This window comes from Eschrichtius robustus, chromosome 10, assembly GCF_028021215.1.
Source record: "Eschrichtius robustus isolate mEscRob2 chromosome 10, mEscRob2.pri, whole genome shotgun sequence".
In the NCBI taxonomy this organism is placed as follows: domain Eukaryota; kingdom Metazoa; phylum Chordata; class Mammalia; order Artiodactyla; family Eschrichtiidae; genus Eschrichtius; species Eschrichtius robustus.
The window spans coordinates 75606477-75627490 of NC_090833.1; the positions used below are offsets into that span (position 1 = coordinate 75606477).

Below are 21014 nucleotides of genomic sequence, written 5' to 3' on the forward strand. Positions count from 1 at the left end.
GACCTCTTTGTGAATATTAGGAAAGGAAAGCACATATGTACAGTCTCATACTCTATAAAATGTATGCATACGGAATTTCAGATCTTTATAATGAATTATGGAACTTTATAATGAATGGATCAGGCAGATAACACCTCAACCCACTGATCAAGCTTAATATTTATCATAAAAAGAGACAACTAGACATTATATGCTTCCTGACACGATGCAAAAGGAAAGAAACAACATCACTTACATAGTATTCTTGCTAAAAAATGTTTAACCTGAATCTAATAATGAGGAAACAATCAGAAAAAAATGCCAGATTGTGGAACATTCTACAAACAAACCAGCCAGAACTCTTTACTAATGTCAGTGTCATGAAAGACCCACATACACACGTGCACACACACACACACACACACACACATACACACACACACACACACCTCACACATACATAAAAGAAGGACTCTAATCCATTAACTAAAGAGAATGACAACTAAGGGTATATGGATGTCACTGTAATCTTTCCTTTTTGAAATTTCCACTTTGACATTTCTCAAAAAAAAAAAAGAAAATCATGGATACATGTATTACTCAACTAAAAAAAAATAGTGGGAAAAGAGGGAGAGTGAGCCAGGTTAGGAGGAAGAAGCAAGATGTCAATCTCAGACCCAGAGAGTAGGAGATGCCTGAAGGGCTGCCAGGAGCTCAGATCTCCATGTGCCAGGAGAGGTACTTAGGATGTAGTCAGGCCAAAGAGATAAAAGATCGTCTGTAATGATATTCTTCAGAATTTGCCAAACAAAGTTCTGCGGGAATAGGAACAGTCTGTAATTAAAACGTAAGAGTGGTTTGCCAGCACTTACTCTAGAAGTGCCGATTAGTGCAGCAAGCAATATAACCAGGAGGAAATTGTTCCAAGAAGTTAAAAAAAAAATCTGGATTTTCTTTTAATTGAGTGGAAATTGCATATGCACGAACAGTTAACAGAAAATAACCTTCAAAAGACTTCATAACAAAAGTCTTCAGAGTCCAGCATCCTACTTGATCAGGCATTATTGAAATGCAGGAACTTAGTCAACTTTTTAATGCAAAACTCCTGTGTTTTCCATCGTGCAGAGCTTCAGAGTTCCTCCCAGGGCCTGGGCTCCATGCTGTCATTTCTCTGTCTCACTGCTCAACACTCCCATGTGGCACTAACTGCGTCGTGCATAGGTCGGGAAGACGGGCTCATTTGTCTGATCTCTGGATCCTTAGGACAGTCAGATATCCTTTCAGCCAAAAATGACGCTGAGAAAAATCTTTGCCTATCTTGTCCTCTCAAAGTTACTTAGGAAGCAGAAAAACAAAAAACAAAAAAAGGTATGTTTGTTGTTGATCAGAGCACAATAATATGGAGAGAGGTAGCAGCACTTGGATTCCATGAGACAAATTTGACGAGATACAAAGCAAGGGTTGGTTTGCCGGGTTAGGTCAACACAGAATGCCATGGTGCCCAGACAGTTGACCCTTTCTCAGTTTGGACCAAGAAAGACTTCATGCCTTTCTAGGCTCTCGCGGCAGCTCCAAATGGCTTTAACACATTACATGCAATGAAACAAAATCAGAGTTGTTGAGTTATTCTTTAATCAGTATTACATTGAAATGCCCTAATACATTCTTATCTACATCCCTCCACCAACTGCTATTTTGTCGAATTCAAACGCTCCCTGGAAGTATCATCACCCCCTAGTCACAGGCTCTCAGGACCACCACGGTTTTGCGAATGAATCAGAGAAGGCAACACTGCTTCAGCTAAAAGTCACTTAGCTTTCAAAAGGCAGGATGTAGCACAGAATGATTCTGTCTACTGGGATAGAAACACTGGGAAGGATGGGAGAAGGAAGTTGGCTCCAGCTCCACTGTTACCTTGGCAACTGTGGCACAAGCATCATCCGGGCAGAAATTAACTTTGTGCCATAATATCATAGGGCAGAGGAAGGGAGAGCGTGGAGGAAGAGGAAGAAAACATTGGCTGGATCTAGAAGCTCAGAGGGCCGGCTGGGAAGATTACGAATCAATGGGCTGGGCATTTCAGCTACAGGCACCAAATTACCCATTGTACTTTTGTTGTTTTTTTTATTTTCACTGAAATTTCAGTATTGTGTGAAGACAGCCACCACACCCTTTAATAATGAACAAACACTGCACTAATTTGGCTCAGGGCATCTGCTGATCATTCTTGGTCATTTATAACTTCCTTTTATTTCTCTCTTCGGGGAAACAGGGGAAAAAAAAATATCTTGAACGGAAGAGACAAGGAATGGTGTGGTTATAAAAAACACATTCTGTTGAGGGTGAACTGGTAACTAGTTAGCCTTAGGCTAGAGACCAGTCTCTTCCCTGCAATGAAAGTGTGCAGACCCTATCTGGGGCAAGACAAGCCACCCCGTGGAGAGGTCCCGGGTAAAACTGCTTATGGGGGAAATTGCACTGATGCTGTGGGACGGGCCTCAGACCTCCCAGCCAAGACCACGGCATCAGGGCCAGAGACTGCAGGGACCGCACAGGAAGGCTTGTTAGAGAAAAACTGGCTGTGCATCCCGAGTTCCAAAATTCACTGGGTACTTAGAAAACACGTTACAGAAAACGCAGCCGGCTGACGAGACAGGTAAGTGGAAAAGTACAAGTTAAGTATCTCAGTCTCAAAACCTGAATTCCAGTAAAGCTTAGGTGGCAGGTCACAGGCAGAACTGCGACATGCATGTAAGTGCAGAGGCTTCCTTCCTCCAGGATGGGTGAGGGGCTGTCCTTCTCTCCTGGCCAGGTCCACAGGTCACGGCTAGCAGCACTCAGAGGGTTAAGAGCACACGAAGTGAGCGGGGAACATCTCCCAGGAGTCACCGCTGGTCTCCAGCTTGCCTGCTCCTGGAAGTAGGTGCGCCTTTTCAGCCAGGGAGGTCTCCCTCCTGCCGGCCCGGGACTCCAGGAGGAAACAGCTTTTCCTCTTTCTTCCGTAGGGTAAGATGGGGCGTTAGTGACACATCCTGCTCGTCATCTCTTTCTGGAAAGCAGGGGGAGAAGGATGGTTAGGAGTAACTATAAGCAGAGCAATGACTTGTTGAAGGATTCTGAAAATACCCTGGCAACCTCTGGAGCCTTTAAACAAGAGGTTGCAAGCATGGCCCAGGAATAAGGCTCAGCATACAGATGTGTTCCACTGGCTGCAGGCTTTTTTTTTTTTTTTAAATCAAAGCACTGTTTAAAAACCTCAGCTAACTTGCCAAAAATCCAGGTTGCTCTATGTTTTGGAAAAATTGCAAGATCTGGAGCCACTGGGCAGCTGAGTTGAGAATTGCTGTCCTCTTCAGATGGAGAATACACTCTCCAGTTTGCCCCAGTCTCCACCACTCCCAGCTGTCTCCCCATCAGGAGTCGAGTATCACTTACAGATTGATATGATAATTGGATTTAGACGGCTGTTTTTCTTAGAGTAGAGCACAATTTCTCTTTACCTAAGTTTCAATCAAAGATGAAAAAATGAAGGATAGGTACAAGTCAAGAAAAGTGGGAGGAAGGACATTTCTTAATAGAAATGAAGACTATCCCAACGTGTCTGACAGTCAACCACAACCAGCTGGCCTTTCTATAAATGCTCTTGTGGGCATTTATAGATCCCAAATGTGCCATCTGTTCTCCTTCTCTGGGTCTCTGCACAGGCGAGGCTCTTGCCCGTGGCCTGCTCCTACCACGCCCTGCTCTCTTTACTTGGCTAATTGCCATTCATTTTCCCAACTCCAGTAAGATGACTCTGATCTGCCTGGGAGGCCTTCAGGCGCTCCCGCCCCTCCCACTGTGGATCAGCCATGCCCTCCACCTGTGCCCACCTGGAGGCCTGCGTGCCAGGAGCCAGTTTGTACACCTGTGTGTGTATGTGTGTGTGTGCGCGCACACACACATGGGCGACAGGCATGTGTGTTGGCTCTACTTGTGAACTCCAAGGTGTCAGGAAGAAGAAACCCTCGCTGAATTCCCCACCGCTGGCACAGTGCCTGGCACGGGGCAGCAACTCCTCTTTCATCCCCAGGAATGTCCTGGATCTCAGGCTGGGGAAGGAGACTTGTGCCTTGTGGCATTTAGGAGGACACGTTTCATATATTTTAGTGAGATGAATGAGCTGCTTCTGAGGTCCACCTGCTGCAGAGCTGACGCCAGCTGCTACCTCTCTTGCACGCTGACCCCAGCTCACCCTCCAGCGCCCCCCATCCAATAGGAAACATCTGAGTAAGAGGAGCTTGAGAATAGGCGTGCCAGCTGCTCAGAGACTCTATTAGAAAACCACACCAATGTGCTGGTTAAAAAAATAACCAAATATACAGAACAGAATCTAGGTACTTTTGCACCCTTATAATATTAAGTAAGGCAATTATGTAAAGATACATATATTGAAAAATTAAGTGACCATTTACTTATGCTCAGTACTTGTGCTATGGACCAAGTGCTTGGGAGATCACTGCTCTCAAGGAGCTACAGTCTATCAGGGGGAAAACGACATAGAATACAATGACATAAATGTTAATATTTAGAGGAGGAGATGAGGCGTGGTAGAACCCAATCCACCCATCCCACTCTGCCCTCACTACCACCCTGTGTGACCTCCCTGAGCCTTTGGGTCTTAGCTGAAGTGGCCCCTTTCTAGGGATACCCTTCCGAACCTCCAAGAGAGGGCATCACCTCCTCTTCTGCTCTCTCATAGCACCCTTCTTCACAACCAGGATAGTCTTTCTGTTTCATTCCTGCCTCCTGGACTCATCCCTTGTAAGATCCTGTAAGACCCACGGAGAAAAGGGCTGTGTCTGTGGTCTGTGCTGTGTCCCCAGTGCCTGGCAAGTGATGGTGGATAAAATGTTTGTGTAATCCAGCAATGAATGGGCTCCCAGTGTCCTCATCTGTGAAACAGACCAGTGAGGCCTACTTGAGGTGAGTGGGAAGGTTAAAAAGTATTCATGGACAGAGTACGCATTCATTCCCTTTCCTGATCTCTGCAGAAGCACAAACATGGCAGCAGCTTTGTGCTGGGAAGGCAGAGCCTTGAGAGGACTTCTCTGATAACGTACCCACGGAGATGGACTCCACAACCTAGAGGAGGAGGAGTCTGACAGGTGAGGGTGGGAGAAGGGGGACGGGAGAAGAGGGGCTGTGGCTGGAGGGAAGCACAGTCGAGGTGGAGCCCGCCAGGGATCTGATGCGGCCGTGGCTGGAGCAGAGGGGCCAGGGCAGGATGGGGACGCAGGGGCGGGGAGACAGGTAAGCGCACACCTATTTGAATAAGGACCCAGGCACCTGGTGTGGGGGGATGGAAATAGATGATGACAACCTGAAAAGGAATTTGCTGTTCCTCTGTTAAGCTTCCAAAGGTTCTTGTGTTTTTGGTTAACTTTTTGTGACAGAGATGGGAAAAATTAGGTGGGAATACAAAGTGTGTGTGTGTGTGTGTGTGTGTGTGTGTGTGCACGCGTGTGGGTGTGGGTGTGTGCGGGTGTGTTTGAAAGAGTGAGAGCACGAGAGTGAAGGAGAGATCATGGGATGAAGACAGCTTTGCCTTTATAACTAATTCTCATAATTATTTGCAATGGGTCAGGATTACAGAAAGAAAGGAACTAGCATTTGTTAAGCCCCTACGAGTTGCAGGTGCTTCGGGTGGTTATATTAATATCATTGCCTCTGTAAAACTTTGACAGAAGAGGAATCCAGGCCTCAGAGCAGAAGTGATGTGCTCAAGGTGAACAGGTACGGTGAACGGTAAGCTGCCGAGCCTAAATGGTAACAGTTGCTTCCATCAAACAAAGGTTTGCTGTTGTTTAGTCTCAGTGTCCCTCACGGCTCTACAGATATCACTTCATGTAACCCTTACCCTGATCCTGTGAAGTAAGCTTTGCCATCCCCATTGGTCTGATGAGGAAACAGGCACAGAGACAGAGAATAACTTATCAAAGTCACACAGAAAGTGGCAGAAGTAGAGATCTAAACTCAGGTCTATCTGGATGCAAAGCCCAGCTCTTTCCACTACACCACATGACCATGGTTTAAAGCCTCTGAGACATTCTTATGAATATGCATGTGAGTGATATTGACTTATATTAATTAACAATTAATTGCAATCGTTCCTGAATTTTCAAAATGCCAAAGAGACAGTTTTTCTTTATCCAGACTGATGCCACTTTGAGTTACAAGTGCAATCGGTAAATACCAAAACAATTATGCCACTAAAAGACTATAGAGGGCTTCCCTGGTGGCGCAGTGGTTGAGAATCTGCCTGCTAATGCAGGGGACATGGGTTCGAGCCCTGGTCTGGGAGGATCCCACATGCCACGGAGCAACTAGGCCCGTGAGCCACACCTGCTGAGCCTGCGCGTCTGGAGCCTGTGCTCCGCAACGGGAGAGGCCGCGATGGTGAGAGGCCCGCGCACCATGATGAAGAGGGGCCCCCGCTTGCCGCAACTAGAGAGGGCCCTCGCACAGAAACGAAGACCCAACACACCCAAAAATAAATAAATAAATTCAAAAAAAAAAAAAAAGACTATAGACACTAGAAATATGGAAGACTTTATTTATTTATTTATTTATTTATTTTAAGGAAAGCAGAAGAGGGAAAAGTTTGAGAGAGGATATGGGACTTCAGCAAAGCCACTGAGTTAGTCTGTGAAAAGCCAGGACCAGTGCTTTCCTCACCACACCGTGCAGCCTCAAATGCAGGAGAAAAACTGTTTACTATAAGGCCTCTTAACATTCTTACAGGGAACGAATGGTTGAGATAGATCTGAAACTTGAGGAAGGACGTCTCAGTTGGATCCGCCCTGCAAAAGCCTACAAGCCTTCACAGCTGTATTCTAGCGATTTCCCACTGGGTGGCGCCAATGGGCTGGCTAAAAACCAACTGGTTCTGAGAAAAAAAACCCCAAACCAAAAAAAAAAAGACAGACAATATTGGGTTCCATGGCTTTCCTCTTCATCAGAGCCCTCCTGCAGGCATCCAGCAGGGCCAAACACGTTCCTTCCTATCGGGGAGAGTGGCTTAAACGACTCCTATGCAGTTTGCTCTCTAGGGATGAATTTGCCATTGCAGGAGTTATCTGAACCCACCATGTATTAAGTCCACTAAAGAACTCCAACAAGTGCTTAAGAAGTTTCTGCAGAGGTGGTGTGAATTTTCTGAGAAATGTTCCTAAAGGCTGTATTCAGCTTGTACATGAAGACTTTGCAAGCACCCAGATTTTTAAAAATCCATTCTTAAGAAAAGAGTAAAGTCAGGTTTTGGTTGTGCCCAGTTGGTACCATTGCTTTAATGTGAGGCAGAACTTGATTCTGCAAAGTCCCTGATTCCCGACTCTCAGCAGAACAAAGTCCACGCTCTGCAGCCTGGCAAACAAAGCTGTTCTTAACTGGATCCACCCACCCTGCTCACCTCCTGTTGAAGCCCAGCCCACTCACCACACCCATCAGGCAAACTAGACTCCTCCCTGTTCTCCAACAGCCCTGGTCTGTAACGTTTCTAGTAGCTTCTCATCGGCTGTTTCTTCTATCTGGCAAATGCTTTCTGCCCTTCTATGCCTGGCAAACTTTGATATCCTTCAAGATCAGAAAGGGTTAATTAGCTCCCTTCCCGGGTTCCTCCATCACTTTGCACACACCTGCATCACACTGCTTTCTACCAGCACTGGAACTCACCATTTCAAATTGCCTGAATCTGAACAGACCCTTAAAACTTTGTTATATATTAATATATGATGAGGGATATTTTGGTCAAGTCACATAACAGTATGTATGGTTTGATCCAATTATATTAGGAAAAAATATAAAGTATGAGTCCAGCATGATAAGTTTACCTCTGGGTGAATGGAATAATATATTCTATTTCTGATATTTGCCTTTTATTTGCCTTTTATTATTTATATTTGCCTTTTATTTGCCTTTTCTCTAGCTATTTAGATATTTTTAATATACATGTAATTTTTCCTTAAAAAATAAGCTTCAGTCATTTAAAAAACAAAAAGAGAAGTAGACCAAATCTCCACATTGAAATCATAGTTAGTTTTGGAAATGAAGTTAAAATGATTTTGCCTAGTCTTTGTGGGGCATGGTGGTGGTGGATGAAATCAGCATATCTTCTTCGTAAGATACTCAGCCACTTCTGATCTAAAACATTTAAAATTAAAATAGAGATCTTTGCTAGCATTTGAAAGTTTTGTTTGTTTGTTTGTTTGAATATACATGGAACAAACTTGTGTGAATTCTGTGAGTCAAATCTTACTCTTATCTCTCAGTGTAGCCATTTTGAGAACTGGCCACGGAGAGAATAAACTGTCCAGAGAAGTAAAATGATTTATTCCAGGTCACGCAAATAATTTCTGACCCAACCAAGACTACAAAGAAACCAACTGACTTAGCTTACTACACCATACCATCACACGTTCCAGTAATCAAATTTTCACATGGAATAAAGATAGAAATGTGATGTCTGCTAGGTGTCAGTCATCATGCTAGCATAACCATATGAATAAGTTAGCATTAGGAATTATAAAACGAGCTCCAAAAAGGAGTGACAAAATCACAGGATCACAGACTACTGTTCAAGCTGGGAGGACATCTGGATGTGATCTAGTCCAACACCTTCATTCCAGAGATGTGAAGACCCGGCCGTGAGGGAGGAAGCGACTGGCCGAAGGTGGGACCACTGATAAATGGCAGCGCCAGGACTCCTGACCTGTGGACTCTGCACTCCATGTTGATTTCAGAGAGGCAACGTGTGTACACAAGGATTTCTTAGAGTCACCTCAGTGTGCTTCAGGAAAATCCCTCTTGCATTATTGGCTCTCCTCCACGTAAACCCAAAACCTAAATGGCTCTCCACAGCTTTCAAACTAAGTCCCAACTCTAGCATCTAGCATTGGTGTGGACTCCTCAATCACTCAGCCGTCACTCCCCAACTCTCCTTCTCTACCGTTGAACCCCTAGCAATGCCTCTATATACGCTTTCCTTTGCTCCTCTCTTCCCAAAACACCTTTCTCCCAACTCCAGCACCCTTTGAGACCCTTGACCATTATCCCCCCTCAGGAACACCATCTCCTACCTTCCCCACCCTGTCCCCAAGAAGTCTCAGGTGCTCCTCTTCTGGTTTCCCTTTGTGCCCACAGTACCTCTCACGTTGTTCTATGACACTTTATTAATTCCTGGTTCCAGCAAGAGACTGCTCTGGAAGAGATGAACTATATCTTGTTTCTGTTTGGACCCTGGTGCACAAGGCCTGCCACATACAAGGGGCTGTAAAAATATCTGCTAATTAGACGAAAATCCAATGAAGATGAACGATTATTAGGTCTTAAAGACCCAGTAAAACGAGAGGTAGAGGAAAATACAAACTGAATACCTACTATGGTGGAGGCACTTATATTTATTGTGTGTACTTCTTGCTCAAAACTCTGTGTAGTAGGCATTGCTCCTTCTAATTTACAGATGAGGAAACAGAGCCTCAGAGAACTGAAGTAACTTGCCCAAGTTCACGCAGCTAGCAAGTGGAAGGATAAGGGTCAGATCTGGTTGCCTCAAAAACAAAAACAAGTAAGCAGACAAAAAACATCTTGTTTCTATTACTCCACTGGGAGGAGAAATAAAAGAAAAGGACTGAGGTTCTTCGTTTTTCTAGTGTTTTAACATATATTGGGCATAGAAGTGCTATAGCAACAGCATTTTAAAGCCAATATCTTGTTTTTAATTCACCAATTTTCTGCTAATTCTGAGAAACAAGAAGGAGAAAGGGGAGGAAGAAATATTGGAAATAAAGCAATGATTTAGGAAGAACAGGACACAAAGAGATGAAAGGAAGGTGGGTATAGAAGGCGCAGCAGTGTGGTAAGAATGAGAACACTGGGCCCAGCGCTTCGTGAAAATGACCTTTGTGTAAGCGGGTCCCTCCCACCACCAGCCACCATGAAAACAGGGTCGCTTGAAACACACAGCATATCGTTAGATCGGGCACAAAGAGGGAAGTATTCAATCAACTGCCTCTCATCTAACAGAGCATAGGTACACACACACACACACACACACACACACACACACACACACACACACTTTCCTTCTCCAGTAACGGAGCTTCACTAACACATTTTAAAGGCGCTACGTTAAGGTGATAGTTGCCAAAAAGACAAAGGAAAACGGTGAGTCCACCAAAAAGGGCCAAGGTGTGGGGGAGGGGGAGGGGTGCTCCTTTTCTAATGTGCTTCTTTGCGACCACTCAGCAGCACAGCCTTAGGGCCCCCCAGTTCCCGGCAGCTCCCTAAGCTGGAGCACGGCCACACCTCACCTCTCCTCAGCCTCCTCTCAGATGAAGACAGATTTGGGAAAGTGGGTTTGAACTGCAGCGTGAATTACAGGGACCACATTTCTGGCTGGGCCGGGGGGGGGGGGGGATGCGATATGAGTAAACCCTGTAACTGAGAAGACTTCTTCATTCCCGACAACATGGTTAGGCCCCCGGGGGGTTGGCAGCCAGGTCAGAAAAATGACTTTCTGCGCAGCCTTGCATCCTACAAATTCCATTTCTTAAAGGCTTTAAAACCTCCAAGTTGTATCCATATTATCCATTTGTTTCTTTTGCTATTGGCTATTTTCCCCTCCCCTAACAAGTGTGTGGATTGAAAATGTTGACCATCTCGAAAATTCCATTTCTCAAGGGTCTGCTCTCCCCACCACCCCATTCCAAACAAAGTGCTGCTGATGGTCTGTGCTAGGATTTCACCAGAACTACCCCTAACCCACCCACCCAGGCCTGGGGTCCTCAGCTCCTGACAATACCCATTTCCCTCTGGCCATCTTTCTACACCAGAGGTCAAGCAAATATCTTGCTATTTCCTTATCTCGGGATCTAACCCACGGGTAGCAAAGCAAGTCCCTTTGGAAACGGCAGTTCTCCTGGAGGAGAAAGGAGGATGAGAACCAAAAGAAAAGCGAGCTGGCGTCAGCGAGGACGCTATGATGGTCAGCTGAGCCGCATGGGGCAACGTGGGGTGATTCCTGAGTGCCCGCAGGGACAAGGGTTCAAGGAGGACTCTTCTAGCATCATGACGCTGTGAGAAGCAGGGCCACACCGGTGTCAGAAGGACTCGAGGAAGCGGCAGGGGTGGTTTTAGGGAGGAAGTGGTGTTGTGCTAGGTATTTGATTACGAGGATCAAAATCAGCTGTTGTCTTCGAATCATCCAGTTTGGAGGACTCAGAATTTCCCATGATACCATGCTGCCTTGTGATTCCAACGTGTAGACAAGGCCAAAGGCCTACGCTCTCTAATCTCTGCTGGTATCAGCAGCAGCGCAGGCTGGAGAGCTGCTGCTGAGGATCCAAAAACGCACGAAACTTGTTTCCACTTCCCTCCAGCTCCTACCAGAAAAAGTCTCAGCAAGTTCAAGTGACTGCAGGACTCTGGGACCTGTCCCCCTCCAGCCTTGCACACACCTTGCTTCTGTTTGTTTCTGCACGGAGAGCCCCGTTTCCTGAGCCTGCCCAGAACACACCTGTTCATCCTTTCACGCCCTGTGTAAGTGTCTCCGGACGGGAGACAGAGCACTCAGGGAAAGGGAACAGGCCTCAGGGGAAAAGGAAGGAGAGAAAGAGGATCCCGGAGGGCCCCAGGGCTGGGTGCTAAGAACGTGGCCTGGCAGTTAGCTCTCCCTCAGACAGCGTCTCCCTTAGCTCTGAAGGGCAGTATTTCACTTCAAGGGGGAGCCCAGTAAAATATCAGGCTGTTTGCTGCAGGGAAATCCCTGGAACAAGAGAGAGGAGGAGAAAAGAAAAGCAAAGACGCAAGTACAAAACATGCCCAGTCACTCTCCTGCCCAATCCCTGTGGGGCAGCTAGTCTTCAGGAGGTAGAAACGGGGGGGCAGCTCCTGCCACCCTCGGGCACAGGGCAGCCAAGCGTCTCACCCACCCAGCGGAGGCCAGCTCTCCCCTGCTGCAGTGTTTCTCCTCTCGCTTTCTAGAATCCAAGAAGCTGCACCTATCGGAGGAAATGACACTGACCTTTTCCCAAGTGCCTTGACAATTGCGGGGGCGGGGCGGGGAGGGGGAAGAGCAGGTAATTCCATGGGTGGGGCCTCCCAGGGCAGGACTTTGTAAGGAGCCCTCGGTTCCGCCCACCGCGAAGGGCAGAACCAGTGAGGATGACCGGGCCTTCGCCTACAGCAGGGCCACCCAATACGCTCCCCCAAAACGCGAGCCCAGTTCAATCCCCTCTGGTGAACTGGACCATTCAGAGCTGGTTCCAGAGATGGAGATCGCTGGAGGTCTTCACTTGCGAGCCGCCCTGGAGTCTCTGGGGCCCTGTGCCCTGGGTGCAGAGCACTTCCTTCTGCCCTCAGGGCCTCGAAGCCCTGAGGATGCGGCTACTCCCCAGTGATCCTGTGGGCGGGGCTTCTGGGCCCGGAAGCTTCTGTTCCAAAGAACAGACAGACCACGGAGTGAAGAGCAGGTGCCTTGGGCGAGAATCGCGCACCTGGCCTGAACGTTTTTGAAAAACTATTTTTCTTAACGTCGTTGTGTCTGTTAGATGGAGAAAGAATTACAGGGGGAGACTGACACCAGCCACCTTAAATGATTTTTGGAACCACGCTTTATACATATTAATAACTTGATGAATGAATAAATGAAGCAGTGCCAGGTCACAAAAGATGCAGTGAGCAAGATGGGGCAGTAGTACCCCAGCCTTAACGAATCGACAAAAGTGTATTTTGTTGCTAACAGAGCAGTAGCTACACTTCCGGCCCTTCTTTCTATGTCCCAAACTGTGCTCAATGCTTTATACTCATGACTTCATTCAGTCCTTACAGCAGTCTTATGGGGTGAGTGGTACCATCCTCATTTTACAGACGACAGAACTGGGGTTAAGTACCTTAGTCAAAGTCACATAGTTCATTAGGGTAGCCAAGGTTGAAACTTGAAAACCTGTCTTCCTAGCCGGTCTACTATAGCCCAAGGCATCGCTCTGAACAGATCTTCACTCATATCTGCCTGTGCTTTCAGCTGAGTCTTTGAGCTGGCAGCCATACAAAGCCAGCCCTGGCCGCCGGGGTTGGGGGGTGCAGTGTGGACGGGACAGGGCCATGACCGGTGGAGCCATCCACGGGAGGCCCACAGCCAGGGCTGCTGACTTTCCTTGCTGGCATCCCCAAGTCTGAAGTCCTTTAAGGCAGGCAGGGCAGCCAGACTACAAACATTTAAAAAAATTCTCCCAAATTTAAGTATACACATGATCCAACCATCACACAGAAATTAAAAATGTTCTTTCTGCATTCTTTTAGGAAAGTGGGTGGCAAATAAGCCAAAAGAAATAAAAATAGAAGCATGGCAGGCCAGACCACCCTACACAGGAAAGAAAAATATTTATTTGATTAATTCTGTTCCTAAACAGCAGCCCACATCACTGCCACAGAGGGCGGTCCCCACGCGGGTGTGTATGTGTGTATGTGTGTGTGTGTGTGCATGTGTGTGTATGTGTGAATGCGTGCACATATATGCACACCCCAAGTACATGTATACACATGTATGGATAGATAAACACAAAGACCTGCCACCCACAGAGAATATTTATTCGTACTCATGCAAGAATCAAACTGCTCTTCTTTTCCCAAATCCTGCAAACATTAAAAATAAGTCACATTATGTAAACACATTCAGTCTCTTGATTTACACTTGTTCTTACAAGGGCAGAGCTGCACATTTTTGAAGCTCTGTCCTTTAACCACAGGAGATGGGATACGGATACACGGCGGGCTGCCTCATGGCGTATCATGAAAGCAAGAGAATGAATTGAAAACATTTCGTCATCACTGCATTTCTCAAGATCTACTCAGCAGACTGCTGCCAGCCCCCGATCTGCCACTCCATGCTTTTTAACATCCTGATTTCTCTGCAGATCTACCAACCATGTCTTCCCCCATCCCATCCCATCCCATCCCATCCCATCCCATCCCTCTCGCTGGTGCCGTGTTCGTTAGCACTTGACCATGACAGTGCATGGATCCAGCCTGATTTCTGCTCAAAGCGATGCTACCTCTAACCAACAAGACACAGTATTGGTCCTCTCTCGTGGTCTGTTGCTTCTCCCACCTCCTTTCCATCTCTGCCTGCCCACCTCCTCCACAGCCTGGCTTGGGGTCCACACAGCCATAAGGGGTCTGACTCCCTGCCTCCCATACCCTGCATTTGTCAGCACAGCTGGACTGGTTTCTGGTAGATGCTCCTTAAGCCCCTTGTTTTGGGATGAGCCACGGGTAACTCAAGGCACGCACGCCCTTGGAGGGATGGAACAGATTTCAACATGGCCCAGTGCCCACCTCTCCGGTTGCCCGGCTCTTTGAGGACTGTTTGTGAGAAGGCAGGTAAGGAACTCTCCCCCATTTGCTTCTGTCACTTGGCCTTTTCATGGGGGTCAGGGGTGGGGAAGGAAGAGCACAGTCTGGGAAAGCATTCCCAATCTAGGTTAGGCTGCAGGCACAGACTTTTAGTTATCCTGAGAGAAGCTTAATGGGTCCAGCTCTTGATGACATTCAAAACACCCTGACGAAGCATCATTTGTCATTTTGGGTGTGACCTGAAGTTCAAGGGCATGAGTCCCTGGAGGAAGAATTGACCTCCCCTGGGGAAAACAAAGGATTCCATAGAAGAGGGTCAGCCTGGCTGAATTCACCACAGGACAGAGCTTGCCATCACTTAATGAGACCTCTACTGTGTGTCTGATGAAAACATACGGAGATTTTTCTTCCTCAGTCAGCCTGTGATTTAGGAAATTTGTAGTTTCTTAGCAATCTCATTCTTTTGGTAGAAACAAAGTATTATGTTGATGGGGTAAATAAACATGAAACAAACTGAATTTTCATTTGAATAAAACAAGACCTATTGCTAGGAGTTTGACTACCACCAACTGAAACATGTTCTCAAGCTCCCAAAGACAGAAATGTAGCCTCTCCAGAGCTTTAGGGCCTGATCACCATTTTGTGTCCCACTTTGTAACTTTCATCTCTATGGGGTGGTCATTGTGCTTCCCCTATGAAGAAACTGAAACTTGGAGAGGTTAGTGACCTGCCCAAGGTTACATGGTTAATACTGGGCAGAGCGAGAACTTAAACCAGTATCTGTCACTGGCATCTTCTCCACGGGCCTTGGAATCCTGTTTTTCCTCTACTTCAGGGACCTGGAAATTGCAGTCCTTGGCCCAAATCCAGTCCACACCTGTTATGTATGGCCCATAAGCTAAGAATGATTTTTATACTTTTAAACAGTTGAAAAAAAAATCAAAAGAAGAGTAATACTTCCTGACGCATGAACATTACATGACATTTAAATTTCAATCCCCATCGGTAAAGGTGAAGTTGGAACCCAGTGACACCCTCTGTTTATGTGTTGTCTAGGGCTGCGTTCCCATGTCAATGGCGGAGCTGAGTAGATGTGGCCCACAAGCCAAAACACTCAATATCTGGATCTTTTCAGAAAAAGTTTGCTAGCGCTGGTCTGCACCCCATGGGTACCTCGAGTAGTGGGACTCTATCGTTTTAAAGCCCATGTGCCTACCCTATAACACAGGGAACTCTTCTCAATACTCCATAATGACCTATATGGGAAAAGAATCTAAAAAAGAGTGTATATACGTATACGCATAACTGATTCACTTTGCTGTACAGTAGAAAGTAACACAACATTGTAAATCAACTCCACTCCGATAAAAATTTAAAAAAAAAGAAAACGCATGTGAAATAAGAATGGAGTAAACTCTGCACGTGCCTGCCTCCCTGATAACTAAACTTCGATGGCTTTCAGCGTACGAGAGGAGGAAGAGGGCTTTTTTCTTATTCTCAGATTCCCAATTAATGAACCATGAAAACAACATGCATTTTACATAAAGGGAATGTGCTTTGTAGGAATAAAGTAATTTTTACTTGTTAGGGCTCCTTCCTCACTTGGTCTTGATATTTGATTATGAAGCTGCAATTTTAGACATTTTAGCAACAGAGGTCATGATGTGCTATTGTTCTCACAATGTATTTTGCTCTCAGTATAAGAGGAAGCCGCCCAATGTACTGAAAGGTGGTAGGTAGTAGCACTGCTTCAGCTGAGGAGAAATGAAAGCAGATACCTTCTTCCTTTGAATACTTCTTGTTCCCCTTTCTGGCCTCTATTGCACCTCCTAAAGACCTGGCTTATATGTGAAAACAAAATAAAATAAAACAAAAATTAAAAACCATACCTATCAAGATGAAGATTTCTGGAGATGGACGGTGGTGAGGGTCGCACAACAAAGTGGGTTACTTAATGCCCATGAACTATACACTCGAAGACAGTTACGATGGTAAACTTTATATTATGTGTATTTTACTATAATTTAAAGTAAAACTAACCAAACAACAACAAAAAAGACCCCACAGATATCAGTTTTAGAAAAAAACAATTTCAAAAGCTTCAAGGAAGATTTTTATAGACAATTCCATTAAGAAAATGGAAAATAAAAAATCCCCAGGGAAGGGGTTTTGAAAGATTTGAAGTTTTTCAGGAAAAAAATGAGCATTAGTGTGTGTTTGTGTGTGTGCTTAGGCACTTATGCATGTGTGTGTGTGCTTTCAAGAAAACATTCATGTCAAAAGATGCTCAACATCATTAGTTATTAGAGAAATGCAAAGCAAAACTACAATGAGGTACCACTTCACACCAGTCAGAATGGCCATCCTTAAAAAGTCCACAAATAACAAATGTTGCAGAGGGTGTGAAGAAAAGGGAACCCTCCTACACTGTTGGTGGGAATATAAGTTGGTGCAGCCACTATGGAAGACAGTATGACGGGTCCTCAAAAAACTAAAAATAGAGTTGCCATATCCAGCAACCCAACTCTTGGGCATATATGTGGAGAAAACTATAATTTGAAAGGATACATGCACCCCAGTGTTAATAGCAGCACTACTTACGATAGCCAAGATGTGGAAGCAACCTAAGTGTTCATCAACAGATCACTGACTAAAGAAGATGTGGTATACACACACACACACACACACACACACACACACACACACACAATGGAATACTGCTCAGCCATAAAAAAAGAATGAAATAATGCCATTTGCAGCAGCATGGATGGACCTAGAGATTATCATACTAAGTGAAGTAAGCCGGACAGAGAAAGACAAATACCATATATCACTTATATGTGGGATCTAAAATATGACACAAATGAACTTATTTACGAAACAGAAACAGACGCACAGATATAGAAAACAAACTTATGGTTACCCAAGGGGAAAGGGGTGGAGGGGTATAAATTAGAAGTTTGGGATTAGCAGATACAAACCACTATATATAAAATAGATAAACAACAAGGTCCTACTGTATAGCACAGGGAACTATATTTAATATCCTGTAATAAACCATAATGGAAAAGAATATGAAAAAGAATATATCAATATATATAATATACATATATTATATATATATATAACTGAATCACTTTGCTGTACACCAGAAACTAATACAACATTGAAAATCAACTATACTTCAATAAAAAATAAACTAAGAAAAAGAAAACATTTATGTCCAATTAATTATATTCCCTCTGTTATAGCTATCAATATTGGAAATAAAAATGTTTTCAAGAGTCCTTCTATGTAGAATAATCTCAATCTATTAATGCAAAATACCAAGCACCCTTGCACCAGCAACAGAAATCAAAATAAGGAGTAACTATGTCTGGGAACCTCTTAGAGCTCTAACATCTTTCACCAGTGACACCAAAGGAAAGAAACCACACCTAGTGAACACCTATTAAGATTCCCCTGTCCTGTATGTACAAAGGCTGTTGTACCCGCCAGGGAGAGAGTGAGCTCCAAAAAAAACAGCAAACCACAATAGAAACCTTATCCTAAAAATGGAATTGAGATCTGAGCAGGAGTGCCAACCTTAATAAAAAAGTCTTCCTCTTCAATCATTAGGTCGTAAAACTAAAACCAGCCTATGTTAGATGTGGGCAAACTTCGTATTTGACTACTGTCCATTTGCCAATGTTTTTCAAAGGTTAATAAGATAAAATCCTTTGAGTGTGTGCTGTGAGTACTGTGGGACTTTCTGCCAGTTCCCCGAGCTGAGGTGGTGTATGGCGGGGTTTCTGAAGGCTCTGCTGTTTGGAGTAAGTACATACAATAACAATAGCTGCTTATGGCCCGGGCCTGGCAGCGACGGAGTCAATGAGCTAAATGCCAACTGGAGATGACACTGGTCATGTCAAGTGAAGCCCGCGACAAAGGGACAGATGTGCTCTGTGTCCTTGGTGCCTGCTGCAATGCAGTTACTGCAGACCAGCCATGGTGATGGAGCTTGGAGCAGCATGGTGTGACGCTGACACCAACTCAGTCAAATGCCCACTGTCTCGTCTGCTTCAGACAAACCCTGTACACCCCCCAACACACACACACACACACACACACACACACACATGCATGCACACACACATGCATGCACACACACCCACGCACTGATGCTTCACTTCCTATGCTTGGAAGTGCTGGGCTTTCAAGATAAGGGAAAACTCTAAAAATAACTCTGTAAGTGCAGATACTGCCGATGTGTTGCCAGGTTGTAATGGGCCAGACCCCTCCTGCCCACTGCAGAATCTATATAAGGAAGGAATGCAAAACGATGGCGCCTAGGTAGATGGCACTCCTAGAAAGAGCTTGTTAGGTCTATAGATATAAAAATAAATAAAATAAAATACAAGAACTGTTCGAATCAGTTGCCACCGTTTAAAATCCTGGCGAGGGACTTCCCTGGTGGCGCAGTGGTTAAGAATCCGCCTGCCAATGCAGGGGACACGGGTTCGAGCCCTGGTCCGGGAAGATCCCACATGCTGCGGAGCAACTAAGCCCACGTGCCGAAACTACTGAGCCTGCGCTCTAGAGCCCGCAAGCCACAACTACTGAGCCTGCGTGCCCAGAGCCCGTGCTCCGCAACAAGAGAAGCCACCGCAATGAGAAGCCTGCGCACCTCAATGAAGAGTAGACCCCGCTCGCCGCAACTAGAGAAAGCCCTCGTGCAGCAACGAAGACCCAACGCAGCCATAAATAAATAAATAAATAAATAAATTAATTAATTAATTAACTAATTAAATCCTGGAGAGTTCACCAGGTTCTTTTGATTTGGAAACACTGGCTTTTTACCCTCCACACACCCTGTACCCTCCAGGGAAACCATTAGCTGGCTGTTGCATGGCGGCTCCTCCCACAACTTGCTTTTTCTCACTACCTGCTTGTTAACTCATCTTTGCTACCTGCCCGGCCTCTGAAGGCTTTGGGTTTGGGTCATCTAGAGATATTAAACTTCCTGAGGCAAGGGTGGTGTCTTTTGAGCTGCGCCAACACTCAGCAGCAGCTCTTCATGCACTGTCATCTCACTTGAGTCATTCAGCAAAGCACGTTCCTCGGGCTCAGAGAGCTGAGGTATCGTGACATTGGCCTCACAGCTGGATGCTGCTGAAAGATGGACAGAAGCCTGGGAATCATCCAGCTGCCGTAGATCATCAGAACCCATTTGAGTTAGTGAGTCCTCCTTAAGCAAAAAGCCACCTCGAATGGATTTCCTCAGCGGAGGCTGTCTGGGATTGGAAGTCAGACTGCATGTGTTCAACCCCTGCCTCCCCAGACCTGTGTGACATTGGACAAGTTGCTTCACCTCCTTGCCTGATGTTCCTTCTCTCTTGAGTGGAGATAAAAACAGTATTTATCTCATAGGACTGTGTGCAGATTAAATGAGGTAATATATAAACATATCTCCTACAGCACCTCGGTCATAGCTTTACCCAAAATATTTCCCTATTATTATACCTTCAGAAGCTGAACATACCAAATTTTAAAAGTATATAATTATTACAGACCATTTACAGCATTCTTCTATGCTGAAATACTTTCATAAGACATAGACATAAATCACTACCATAAATCTCTGTTTTAAAGTAATTATACTATTAGAAATAAACGAAGTAAAGGGAAAGGCAGTGACAATCTATGTCATTCTGGATCCACAATGTGCCAGAACTGGAAGGAAAGCTAAGCCTTCCCTAATCCAGTGGATTTACAACTTATTTTAGCAGCAGAAACCATTTCTTGGAATGCAGTCTTACACTGAAGCCATTAATGACAGCAGTGTGGCAGCTTTGGTTGAAGAGGAGGTGAGGCCCCAGAACTGGGCTCTGGCTTCACCCAGCATGTTCTCAGAACCTGTTGCTAAGGACCACGGACCTTGGCTAAGCCCTCTCATTTGACCAGTGGAAAATTAAGACCATTCATATCTCTACCTAGATAAGAAGATTTATGTCAAAGACCAAGACTGACCTGTGACTGTATCCCCAGGACCTAGCCATGTGCCTGGAGCACAGGACCCTAGTAGCACTCAGGCTTGTGTGATGGGGGCTCTAACACAGGTGAGGTGCCAGGCTGAAGAGGTGAAGTCTGGAGGGATAGGTTTCTAGGGTATGGTGATGATTGCCGCCCGTAAGGGGTGACAAAAATGCCATTATGGTCTAGACAGGGTACTGGGTGTGGGGTTGATTCTGGGGGAAGGAATGGGGTGGGGATAAGTAAGCCTGACTTAAGCAAACAAAAGTAGTAGGGCTAGATGCCATCTAAAAAACCCAAGATGAAGGAGCCACTTTTCAGCCAAGGCATCTTGTTGAACTCCAATTCTGCCCAGAAATCTGGGAACAGATAATGTTAGTTTCAAAGTGTGATGCCTGGACCACTTGCATCAGAACTACCTGGAAGCTTATTAAAAATGCAAATTCATGACCCCCAAGAAGAATTAATCAGAATTTCCAGTAGTAGAATCCATGCACTTACATCCTCCACGAGCTTCCCAGATGTTCTTGTGCAAAAAAAAAATTTTTTGAGAAGCACCATAGTGCATCTCACTGGGGCTCACCCACGGTGTCAACTGAGAGCCGTCTGGAGAGCTTTACTTTGCTTGGGCC

General features: G+C 45.4%; 1 protein-coding gene across 1 annotated transcript in view; it reads right to left on the bottom strand.

The window, feature by feature from the left end:
* Window positions 1-268: 268 nt before the first annotated feature.
* Window positions 269-21014, bottom strand: part of MOB3B (MOB kinase activator 3B) — a 211638-nt gene continuing 190892 nt past the window's right edge. Inside the window, exon 4 of the mRNA XM_068553306.1 lies at window positions 269-3028. Coding sequence (XP_068409407.1) covers window positions 2999-3028 — 30 coding nt within the window. The 3' untranslated portion in view covers window positions 269-2998. The remainder of the gene's footprint in view (window positions 3029-21014) is intronic.